We start from the raw sequence: 11,787 nt of genomic DNA, 5'->3' as shown, positions 1-11,787 counted from the left end.
GGTAGACTAGTGGTTAGAGTGGAGGGGCGGCAGGTAGACTAGTGGTTAGAGTGGAGGGGCGGCAGGTAGACTAGTGGTTAGAGTGGAGGGGCGGCAGGTAGACTAGTGGTTAGAGTGGAGGGGCGGCAGGTAGACTAGTGGTTAGAGTGGAGGGGCGGCAGGTAGACTAGTGGTTAGAGTGGAGGGGCGGCAGGTAGACTAGTGGTTAGAGTGGAGGGGCGGCAGGTAGACTAGTGGTTAGAGTGGAGGGACGGCAGGTAGCCTAGTGGTTAGAGTGGAGGGGAGGCAGGTAGACTAGTGGTTAGGGTGGAGGGGCGGCAGGTAGCCTAGTGGTTAGAGTGGAGGGGAGGCAGGTAGCCTAGTGGTTAGAGTGGAGGGGAGGCAGGTAGACTAGTGGTTAGAGTGGAGGGGCGGCAGGTAGACTAGTGGTTAGAGTGGAGGGGAGGCAGGTAGCCTAGTGGTTAGAGTGGAGGGGAGGCAGGTAGCCTAGTGGTTAGAGTGGAGGGGCGGCAGGTAGACTAGTGGTTAGATTGGAGGGGCGGCAGGTAGACTAGTGGTTAGAGTTGAGGGGAGGCAGGTAGCCTAGTGGTTAGAGTTGAGGGGCGGCAGGTAGACTAGTGGTTAGAGTGGAGGGGCGGCAGGTAGACTAGTGGTTAGAGTGGAGGGGCGGCAGGTAGACTAGTGGTTAGATTGGAGGGGCGGCAGGTAGACTAGTGGTTAGAGTGGAGGGGCGGCAGGTAGACTAGTGGTTAGAGTGGAGGGGCGGCAGGTAGACTAGTGGTTAGAGTGGAGGGGCGGCAGGTAGACTAGTGGTTAGAGTGGAGGGGCGGCAGGTAGACTAGTGGTTAGAGTGGAGGGGCGGCAGGTAGACTAGTGGTTAGAGTGGAGGGGCGGCAGGTAGACTAGTGGTTAGAGTGGAGGGGCGGCAGGTAGACTAGTGGTTAGAGTGGAGGGGCGGCAAGTAGACTAGTGGTTAGAGTGGAGGGGCGGCAGGTAGACTAGTGGTTAGAGTGGAGGGGCGGCAGGTAGACTAGTGGTTAGAGTGGAGGGGCGGCAGGTAGCCTAGTGGTTAGAGTGGAGGGGAGGCAGGTAGACTAGTGGTTAGGGTGGAGGGGCGGCAGGTAGCCTAGTGGTTAGAGTGGAGGGGAGGCAGGTAGCCTAGTGGTTAGAGTGGAGGGGAGGCAGGTAGACTAGTGGTTAGAGTGGAGGGGCGGCAGGTAGACTAGTGGTTAGAGTGGAGGGGAGGCAGGTAGCCTAGTGGTTAGAGTAGAGGGGCGGCAGGTAGACTAGTGGTTAGAGTGGAGGGGCGGCAGGTAGACTAGTGGTTAGATTGGAGGGGCGGCAGGTAGACTAGTGGTTAGAGTAGAGGGGCGGCAGGTAGACTAGTGGTTAGAGTGGAGGGGCGGCAGGTAGACTAGTGGTTAGAGTGGAGGGGCGGCAGGTAGACTAGTGGTTAGAGTGGAGGGGCGGCAGAGAAGTCTAGTGGTTAGAGTGGAGGGGCGGCAGGTAGACTAGTGGTTAGAGTGGAGGGGCGGCAGGTAGACTAGTGGTTAGAGTGGAGGGGCGGCAGGTAGACTAGTGGTTAGAGTGGAGGGGAGGCAGGTAGACTAGTGGTTAGAGTGGAGGGGCGGCAGGTAGCCTAGTGGTTAGAGTGGAGGGGAGGCAGGTAGACTAGTGGTTAGAGTGGAGGGGCGGCAGGTAGCCTAGTGGTTAGAGTGGAGGGGAGGCAGGTAGCCTAGTGGTTAGAGTGGAGGGGCGGCAGGTAGCCTAGTGGTTAGAGTGGAGGGGCGGGAGAGAAGTCTAGTGGTTAGAGTGGAGGGGCGGCAGGTAGACTAGTGGTTAGAGTGGAGGGGCGGCAGGTAGACTAGTGGTTAGAGTGGAGGGGAGGCAGGTAGACTAGTGGTTAGAGTGGAGGGGCGGCAGGTAGCCTAGTGGTTAGAGTGGAGGGGAGGCAGGTAGCCTAGTGGTTAGAGTGGAGGGGCGGCAGGTAGCCTAGTGGTTAGAGTGGAGGGGAGGCAGGTAGCCTAGTGGTTAGAGTGGAGGGGCGGCAGGTAGCCTAGTGGTTAGAGTGGAGGGGAGGCAGGTAGCCTAGTGGTTAGAGTGGAGGGGCGGCAGGTAGCCTAGTGGTTAGAGTGGAGGGGCGGCAGGTAGCCTAGTGGTTAGAGTGGAGGGGCGGCAGGTAGCCTAGTGGTTAGAGTGGAGGGGCGGCAGGTAGCCTAGTGGTTAGAGTGGAGGGGCGGCAGGTAGCCTAGTGGTTAGAGTGGAGGGGCGGCAGGTAGCCTAGTGGTTAGAGTGGAGGGGCGGCAGGTAGCCTAGTGGTTAGAGTGGAGGGGCGGCAGGTAGCCTAGTGGTTAGAGTGGAGGGGAGGCAGGTAGCCTAGTGGTTAGAGTGGAGGGGCGGCAGGTAGCCTAGTGGTTAGAGTGGAGGGGCGGCAGGTAGCCTAGTGGTTAGAGTGGAGGGGCGGCAGGTAGCCTAGTGGTTAGAGTGGAGGGGCGGCAGGTAGCCTAGTGGTTAGAGTGGAGGGGCGGCAGGTAGCCTAGTGGTTAGAGTGGAGGGGCGGCAGGTAGCCTAGTGGTTAGAGTGGAGGGGAGGCAGGTAGCCTAGTGGTTAGAGTGGAGGGGCGGCAGGTAGCCTAGTGGTTAGATTGGAGGGGCGGCAGGTAGCCTAGTGGTTAGAGTGGAGGGGCGGCAGGTAGCCTAGTGGTTAGAGTGGAGGGGAGGCAGGTAGCCTAGTGGTTAGAGTGGAGGGGCGGCAGGTAGCCTAGTGGTTAGAGTGGAGGGGCGGCAGGTAGCCTAGTGGTTAGAGCGGAGGGGCGGCAGGTAGCCTAGTGGTTAGAGCGGAGGGGCGGCAGGTAGCCTAGTGGTTAGAGCGTTGGACTAGTAACCGAAAGGTTGCTAAATCAAATCCCTGAGCTGACAAGGTAAAATTTGTCGTTCTGCCCCTGAACAAGACAGTTAACCCCCTGTTCCTAGGCCGTCATTGAAAATAAGAATTTGTTCTTTAAACTGACTTGCCTAGTTAAATAAAGGTTAAATAAAGGTTAAATAAAGGTTAAATAACATTTTGAGAATGAAATGAAATCCATTCTGCAGGTTGTCATTCTGTCTAGTCACAGAGGAAGGCTGTGGTTCTCTGGCTTCAGCTCTGAGGTCAAACCCCTCCCACCTGAGAGAGCTGGACCTTACCCACAATCACCCAGGAGACTCCGGAGTGAAGCTGCTCTCTGCTATAGTGGAAGATCCACAATATAAACTGGAGAAACTCAGGTAAACACTACCCCCCCATCAAACAACTAAATCTTCTGACTTTTTTTTAGACATGAAAAATGTTATATTATTTATTTATTTACAACACTTACAGTAGAGTGTATCTTGAAAACCGTTGTTTTTGCGATTTTCCACAAGGAGGCAATTATTTATGCATGTGCCAAAATTGTTTTGCATCAAAATGAGGTCTGGTTTATTTTTTTAAATATTGTCCAAATAAGGCCTATGACATCACTTGTCTAGGCCTATGACATCACTTGTCTAGGCCTATGACATCACTTGTCTAAACCCCCCCCCAACGTTGGTGTTTCTTCTTCTGATTTCTCAGTGTGGATCATAACTCCGAGTGTTGGTTAAAATCAGCACTTAAGAAATGTAAGTCTGGGTGTAATGAAACACTGCTTATGACAAGACCTCATGCCTACTTCAACCTACTTGAACCTACTTTAACCTACTTCAGCCTACTTCAGCCTACTTGAACATACTTTAACATACTTCAACCTACTTTAACATATTCTAACCTACTTTAACCTACTTGAATCTACTTCAACCTACTTCAGCCTACTGCAGCCTACTTGAACCTACTTGAACCTACTTGAACATACTTCAACCTACTTTAACCTACTTTAACCTATTCTAACCTACTTTAACCTACTTCAACCTAATTGAACCTACTTCAACCTACTTCATGTTCTTCATGAAATTCGATGATATTTAGATGAAAACAAGATTAAAGTATGACTAAAGTATGAAAAATTACTGTTTCTCTCTACAGTGATAAAGTTTGATCGTAAAGTTACTTGTCCCCCCACCCCCCGTGTCAAACACTTGGATTCAGAAGGCGGGATTATTAAGGGCGTTTTGTGACATCCCATAAAGCCTCTCATTTGAATACACCAATGGTAACGTCTTATTCACTTACCCTAATTTAAATAAGTACCGCCTAGTAACCAACATCACAGAGGGGCGTGGTTTACGTAGCTAGGTAGCTAGTCTACTGGTAACTAAATGGGACTGCAGTGTGTCAGCAAATATAATTAGAGGTTTCCCCTATTCATCGATGGCAAAGATACACAGTCCTTGTAGGTTTCATCTGTGTCACCTGGCTAGCTAGGTCTTCAGCCAGCATGGAACAAAAGCAGGGGAAGTGTTTCCCAAAACTCAGATGCAGTGGTCATGTCATTACATCAAGAGACAAGCCAAATGGAAAACTCACGTTGATGACATCATTGATAGTTATAGTATATAAACATTGTCTGGCAGTCATATACTGGAAAAAATAATTATAAACGCAACAATTTCAAAGGTTTTACTGAGTTACAGTTCATAGAAGGAAATCAGTCAATTGTAAGAAATTCATTAGGACCTAATCTATGGATTTCACATGACTGGGCAGGGGCACATACATGGGTGGGCCTGGGAGGCCATAGGCCCACCCACATGGGAGCCAACCCCACCCACTGGGGAGTCAGGCCTAGCAAATCAGAATGAGTTTTCTCCCTACAAAAGGGTTTTATTACAGACAGAAATACTCCTCCCCCTTATTCAGACCATCCCGCAGATTAAGAAGTGTGTAGGTCCTGGGCTGGCACGGTTACACGTGCTCTGCAGTTGTGACACCGGTTGGACGTACTGCCAAATTCTATAAAACTACAGAGGCGGCTTATGGTAGAGAAATTAACATTAAATTCTCTGGCAACAGCTCTGTTGGACATTCCTGCAGTCAGCATGCCAATTGAATGCTCCCTCAAAACTTGAGACATCTGTGGCATTGTGTTGTGTGACAAAATTGCACATTTTAGTGGCCTTTTATTGTCCCCAGCACAAGGTGCACCTGTGTAATGATCATGCTGTTTAATCATCTTCTTGATATGCCACACCTGTCAGGTGGATGGCTTCTCTTGTAGAAGGAGAAATGCTCCCTAACAGGGACGTGAACCAATGTGTGCACAACAGTTTAGAGAAATAAGCTTTTTGTGCGTCTGGAACATTTCTGTGATCTTTAATTTTTACTCATGAAACAAGGGACCAACACTTTACATGTGGTGTTTATATTTTTGTTCAGTGTATATTATATTTAATGATATTTTATCCAGATGGGTTGTGCAGATCTCGTCGTACTTGTGTCCTTCTAAAAAAGGCTGTTTCTCAAGTGTTTCTCATTTCCTAAATCACTCATTGTTAAACACTAAGAAATGATCCCGATAGCTGAAAATGCACATGATTTACCCATTTAGTCCTATTCAATTATCAACAACAATAATATATAATGCTGGCTACTGCTGCATTTATTCCAGACACTGATAGACAGGTAATTCCTGCATTTATTCCTGTCCCTGTTCCTGTCCCTGTCCCTGTCCCTGTTCCTGTCCCTGTCCCTCCCCCTGTCCCTGTTCCTGTTCCTGTCCCTGTCCCTGTTCCTGTTTCTGTTCCTGTCCCTGTTCCTGTCCCTGTTCCTGTTCCTGTTCCTGTTCCTGTCCCTGTCCCTGTCCCTGCCCGTTAATGGACAATTCTAAATGTAAACACATTGTACATATTAGTAAAGACAAGATTACATTGAGAATAGTTTGATGGGTGAAAATAGGATCACTTGATGAAAGAACAGTTTGTCCAACCCGAGACAAGGAACAGAGAGCAAGCTTTCTTCTACGTTCTCAACTCATCAATAGTCTGTAGTCCCTCATCAATAGTCTGTAGTCCCTCATCAATAGTCTGTAGTCCCTCATCAATAGTCTGTAGTCCCTCATCAATAGTCTGTAGTCCCTCATCAATAGTCTGTAGTCCCTCATCAATAGTCTGTAGTCCCTCATTAATAGCCTGTAGTCCCTCATCAATAGTCTGTAGTCCCTCATCAATAGTCTGTAGTCCCTCATTAATAGTCTGTAGTCCCTCATCAATAGTCTGTAGTCCCTCATCAATAGTCTGTAGTCCCTCATTAATAGTCTGTAGTCCCTCATCAATAGTCTGTAGTCCCTCATCAATAGTCTGTAGTCCCTCATCAATAGTCTGTAGTCCCTCATCAATAGTCTGTAGTCCCTCATCAATAGTCTGTAGTCCCACATCAATAGTCTGTAGTCCCTCATCAATAGTCTGTAGTCCCTCATCAATAGTCTGTAGTCCCTCATCAATAGTCTGTAGTCCCTCATCAATAGTCTGTAGTCCCTCATCAATAGTCTGTAGTCCCTCATTAATAGTCTGTAGTCCCTCATCAATAGTCTGTAGTCCCTCATTAATAGTCCGTAGTCCCTCATTAATAGTCTGTAGTCCCTCATCAATAGTCTGTAGTCCCTCATTAATAGTCTGTAGTCCCTCATCAATAGTCTGTAGTCCCTCATCAATAGTCTGTAGTCCCTCATCAATAGTCTGTAGTCCCTCATCAATAGTCTGTAGTCCCTCATCAATAGTCTGTAGTCCCTCATCAATAGTCTGTAGTCCCTCATTAATAGTCTGTAGTCCCTCATCAATAGTCTGTAGTCCCTCATCAATAGTCTGTAGTCCCTCATTAATAGTCTGTAGTCCCTCATCAATAGTCTGTAGTCCCTCATTAATAGTCTGTAGTCCCTCATCAATAGTCTGTAGTCCCTCATCAATAGTCTGTAGTCCCTCATTAATAGTCTGTAGTCCCTCATTAATAGTCTGTAGTCCCTCATCAATAGTCTGTAGTCCCTCATTAATAGTCTGTAGTCCCTCATTAAGTCTGTAGTCCCTCATTAATAGTCTGTAGTCCCTCATTAATAGTCTGTAGTCCCTCATCAATAGTCTGTAGTCCCTCATCAATAGTCTGTAGTCCCTCATCAATAGTCTGTAGTCCCTCATTAATAGTCTGTAGTCCCTCATCAATAGTCTGTAGTCCCTCATCAATAGTCTGTAGTCCCTCATTAATAGTCTGTAGTCCCTCATCAATAGTCTGTAGTCCCTCATCAATAGTCTGTAGTCCCTCATCAATAGTCTGTAGCCCTCATTAATAGTCTGTAGTCCCTCATCAATAGTCTGTAGTCCCTCATTAATAGTCTGTAGTCCCTCATTAATAGTCTGTAGTCCCTCATCAATAGTCTGTAGTCCCTCATTAATAGTCTGTAGTCCCTCATCAATAGTCTGTAGTCCCTCATCAATAGTATGTAGTCCCTCATTAATAGTCTGTAGTCCCTCATCAATAGTCTGTAGTCCCTCATCAATAGGCTGTAGTCCCTCATCAATAGTCTGTAGTCCCTCATCAATAGTCTGTAGTCCCTCATTAATAGTCTGTAGTCCCTCATCAATAGTCTGTAGTCCCTCATCAATAGTCTGTAGTCCCTCATCAACAGTCTGTAGTCCCTCATCAATAGTCTGTAGTCCCTCATCAACAGTCTGTAGTCGCATCATCAATAGTCTGTAGTCCCTCATCAACAGTCTGTAGTCCCTCATCAATAGTCTGTAGTCCCTCATCAACAGTCTGTAGTCCCTCATTAATAGTCTGTAGTCCCTCACCAATAGTCTGTAGTCCCTCATCAATAGTCTGTAGTCCCTCATCAATAGTCTGTAGTCCCTCATCAATAGTCTGTAGTCCCTCATCAATAGTCTGTAGTCCCTCATTAATAGTCTGTAGTCCCTCATCAATAGTCTGTAGTCCCTCATCAATAGTCTGTAGTCCCTCATTAATAGTCTGTAGTCCCTCACCAATAGTCTGTAGTCCCTCATCAATAGTCTGTAGTCCCTCATCAATAGTCTGTAGTCCCTCACCAACAGTCTGTAGTCCCTCATCAATAGTCTGTAGTCCCTCACCAATAGTCTGTATTCCCTCATCAATAGTCTGTAGTCCCTCATCAATAGTCTGTAGTCCCTCATCAATAGTCTGTAGTCCCTCATCAATAGTCTGTAGTCCCTCATTAATAGTCTGTAGTCCCTCATCAATAGTCTGTAGTCCCTCATTAATAGTCTGTAGTCCCTCATCAATAGTCTGTAGTCCCTCATCAATAGTCTGTAGTCCCTCATCAATAGTCTGTAGTCCCTCATCAATAGTCTGTAGTCCCTCATCAATAGTCTGTAGTCCCTCATCAATAGTCTGTAGTCCCTCATCAATAGTCTGTAGTCCCTCATTAATAGTCTGTAGTCCCTCATCAATAGTCTGTAGTCGCGTCATGCAGCACAAATATGTTTTGATTTGTAACACATTCTAAAAGGTGTGTATCATTCACAACTAAAGATACCAAATCACTCTTAATCTAGCATATATGACCCGTTTCAAAGGATCACTTTAACATTGCCACTTCATGTGAGCACTCGCTCTGGAATGGGAAAAACATCCTTTCTATTTTATTCAGCTATTATTATTATTCATTTACTATTCTTACTATAAAATCATATCATTTTTAAATAATGGCACCGGGCTTATCAAGATATCTTATCAGCTAAATGAACTTGGCTACAGCCTATAACATGGAACATAGCCAGATAACATACAGTATCTAGTCTGATAAATGAACAAGCCTACAGTCTATATCATAGCCAGATAACATACAGTATCTAGTCTGATAAATGAACAAGCCTACAGTCTATATCATAGCCAGATAACATACAGTATCTAGTCTGATAAATGAACAAGCCTACAGTCTACAACATAGCCAGATAACATACAGTATCTAGTCTGATAAATGAACAAGTCTACAGTCTATATCATAGCCAGATAACATACAGTATCTAGTCTGATGAATGAACAAGCCTACAGCCTATATCATAGCCAGATAACATACAGTATCTAGTCTGATGAATGAACAAGCCTACAGCCTATATCATGGTGCATAGCCAGATAACATACAGTATCTAGTCTGATGAATGAACAAGCCTACAGCCTATATCATGGTGCATAGCCAGATAACATACAGTATCTAGTCTGATGAATGAACAAGCCTACAGCCTATATCATGGTGCATAGCCAGATAACATACAGTATCTAGTCTGATGAATGAACAAGCCTACAGCCTATATCATGGTGCATAGCCAGATAACATACAGTATCTAGTCTGATGAATGAACAAGCCTACAGCCTATATCATGGTGCATAGCCAGATAACATACAGTATCTAGTCTGATGAATGAACAAGCCTACAGCCTATATCATGGTGCATAGCCAGATAACATACAGTATCTAGTCTGATAAATGAACAAGCCTACAGCCTATATCATGGTGCATAGCCAGATAACATACAGTATCTAGTCTGATGAATGAACAAGCCTACAGCCTATATCATAGCCAGATAACATACAGTATCTAGTCTGATGAATGAACAAGCCTACAGCCTATATCATGGTGCATAGCCAGATAACATACAGTATCTAGTCTGATGAATGAACAAGCCTACAGCCTATATCATGGTGCATAGCCAGATAACATACAGTAGACCAACTCATATTCTGTTCTTCTGAAACACATTTTCTTCATATCATAATGTTTCTTTAGACCTGAATATAATAAATAATTTGATTTATTGCGATGGTTTTATATTCAATAGATTTATTGACATCGGTGGCTCGTATGCAGCTTGGAGACCTGGAGATACTAAATGTGTTTATGTCAATTAACGGTGAAATTACCGTGAGACCGGCAGTCTTTTGCATGACGATAACCGGCTGACAAAATGTCACGACAGCTATAGCCTTAACTACAGCGCCACATAGACACAAATATAAAATATAACTAACTATATTATTAGCTAGAACAACAATGACTAGCTAACTACGGATTCTGATTTGTCCGAGTACTCGGCCCACCGCTAGTAACCAGAACTCATCCTGTAAACTCTTGTTTTGAGTTGCTTTTGTAAATCCGAAATTTTTCTTAAGATAATCTCACTGCAAAACTGAGTCCACGTTGCTTGACATGTGACGTTTTCAAAAAACCGCCAGTCCATGTTGCTTGACATGTGACGTTTTCAAAGAACTGCCAGTCAAGGTGTGTTCCCCGTCCCACTCAGTCTGTCTTTCCAGACTTCCTGGTAGTTTGACATGAGAGAAAAAGTACTTTTTCAATATCATGGGTGATGTTTTAGTCACTCAAAAGTCTGGGATTCAGAAATACTTTCTTTTGTGACTTTTAACATAGTTCTCCCAGATTTGAGGTGAAATTGAATTGATTATTTGTTTTTTGTCTTTCTGTCAGATGCCTGTGAATTGACACTGGATCCAAACACAGCATTCAAAAACCTCTCTCTGTCTGAGGAGAACAGAAAGGTGACGCGGGTGGACGAAGAGCAGACGTATCCTGACCACACAGATAGATTTGAGAACTGGGATCAGGTGCTGTGTCGAGAGGGTCTGACTGGACGCTGTTACTGGGAGGTGGAGTGGATGGGGCACGAGGTCCATGTAGGTGTAACTTACAGTGGAATAGGAAGGGAAGGAAGGGGTCATGACTGTGGACTTGGATACAATAACAAGTCCTGGACTCTTAGTTGTAATAATGATATTTACACTGCCAGGTACAATAAGAAGCCCGTAACCGTACCTGACCACGCCTTCCGCTCCCACAGAATAGGAGTGTATCTGGACTGGCCGGCCGGCACTCTGTCCTTCTACAGCGTCTCCTCTGACACAATGACCCACCTGCACACATTCCACTCCACATTCACTGAGCCCCTCTATCCAGCATTTCGGATCTGGTACTGTGGCGCCTCTCTGTCCCTGTGCCAGGTTCCCGCTGTGCCAGGTTCCCGCTGTGCCCCAGTGAATACAAAGAAAGTATTTAAATGACAAATTAACTGTAGCTTTGACAACCAGAACCGGATCTTACGGGAGCTCTGGCCTCAGGCCAGTGGTCACAAGGTGAACTGTAGAGCACTTCAAAGCTTAGATGTAGTTTGCGTATATCCATTGTGCACTTCTCAGGAGTTGACTGTATTTTGTGTTCGAGTTATTAAAGTATCGAACTATCAGTATTCTGAGTTCAGTTATATGCTAGATTTGGAGTATGTAATTTTTTTTGTCCTTTTCAGTTCTAGATCTGAGATTTTATTATTATTTTTAAAAAGCCTTTGTTTTGTAGAGCAAACTTTGATGCGACAACAAAACATTTTGTGTGTGAAGATTCTGACGTTAAACCTGAGTTTTATTCGTGGGATCGCTGATTCGCTCATTCATGCCAACCTGCACAGCAAAGGGAATCAGTTCATTCATGCCTACCTGCACAGCAAAGGGAATCAGTTCATTCATGCCTACCTGCACAGCAAAGGGAATGAATTAATTAATTCATGCCTGCCTGCACAGCAAAGGGAATGAATGAATTAATTCATGCCTGCCTGCACAGCAAAGGGAATGAATGAATTAATTCATGCCTGCCTGCACAGCAAAGGGAATGAGTTCATTTAACTGTGGATTTAAAATACAGTGTATGTTATGTGTTGTCTCAATGTATAACTACACCACAATGGAAGATTCCTTAAAAACAACACTCAATCAGGGAGAACGAGAGAGGCAGGTGGGGGCGTGATGTAGTGATGTTTGTGAGTGATGTTTTTCCATTGAACATTGAACATTTAAATATGAAATC

The 11,787-nt window shown here is 45.4% G+C and overlaps 1 protein-coding gene across 2 annotated transcripts in view; it reads left to right on the top strand.

Moving 5' to 3' along the window:
* LOC139552880 (NLR family CARD domain-containing protein 3-like) overlaps positions 1 to 11,049 on the top strand; it is a 27,664-nt gene extending 16,615 nt beyond the window's left edge. The window contains exons 9-11 of one of the 2 annotated variants that reach the window (XM_071364998.1): positions 3,093 to 3,266; positions 3,595 to 3,641; positions 10,402 to 11,049. In XM_071364998.1, the coding sequence (XP_071221099.1) occupies positions 3,093 to 3,266; positions 3,595 to 3,641; positions 10,402 to 10,991 (811 nt within the window). In that variant the 3' untranslated portion in view covers positions 10,992 to 11,049. The remainder of the gene's footprint in view (positions 1 to 3,092; positions 3,267 to 3,594; positions 3,642 to 10,401) is intronic. The other variant, XM_071364999.1, reaches the window with a different exon arrangement.
* Positions 11,050 to 11,787: the final 738 nt, after the last annotated feature.

The sequence above is a fragment of the Salvelinus alpinus genome, chromosome 24 (assembly GCF_045679555.1).
Source record: "Salvelinus alpinus chromosome 24, SLU_Salpinus.1, whole genome shotgun sequence".
NCBI classification, from domain to species: Eukaryota; Metazoa; Chordata; class Actinopteri; order Salmoniformes; family Salmonidae; genus Salvelinus; species Salvelinus alpinus.
The sequence above is the reverse complement of the archived record's forward strand: the minus strand, read 5'-3'. Positions and strand labels throughout refer to the sequence as shown.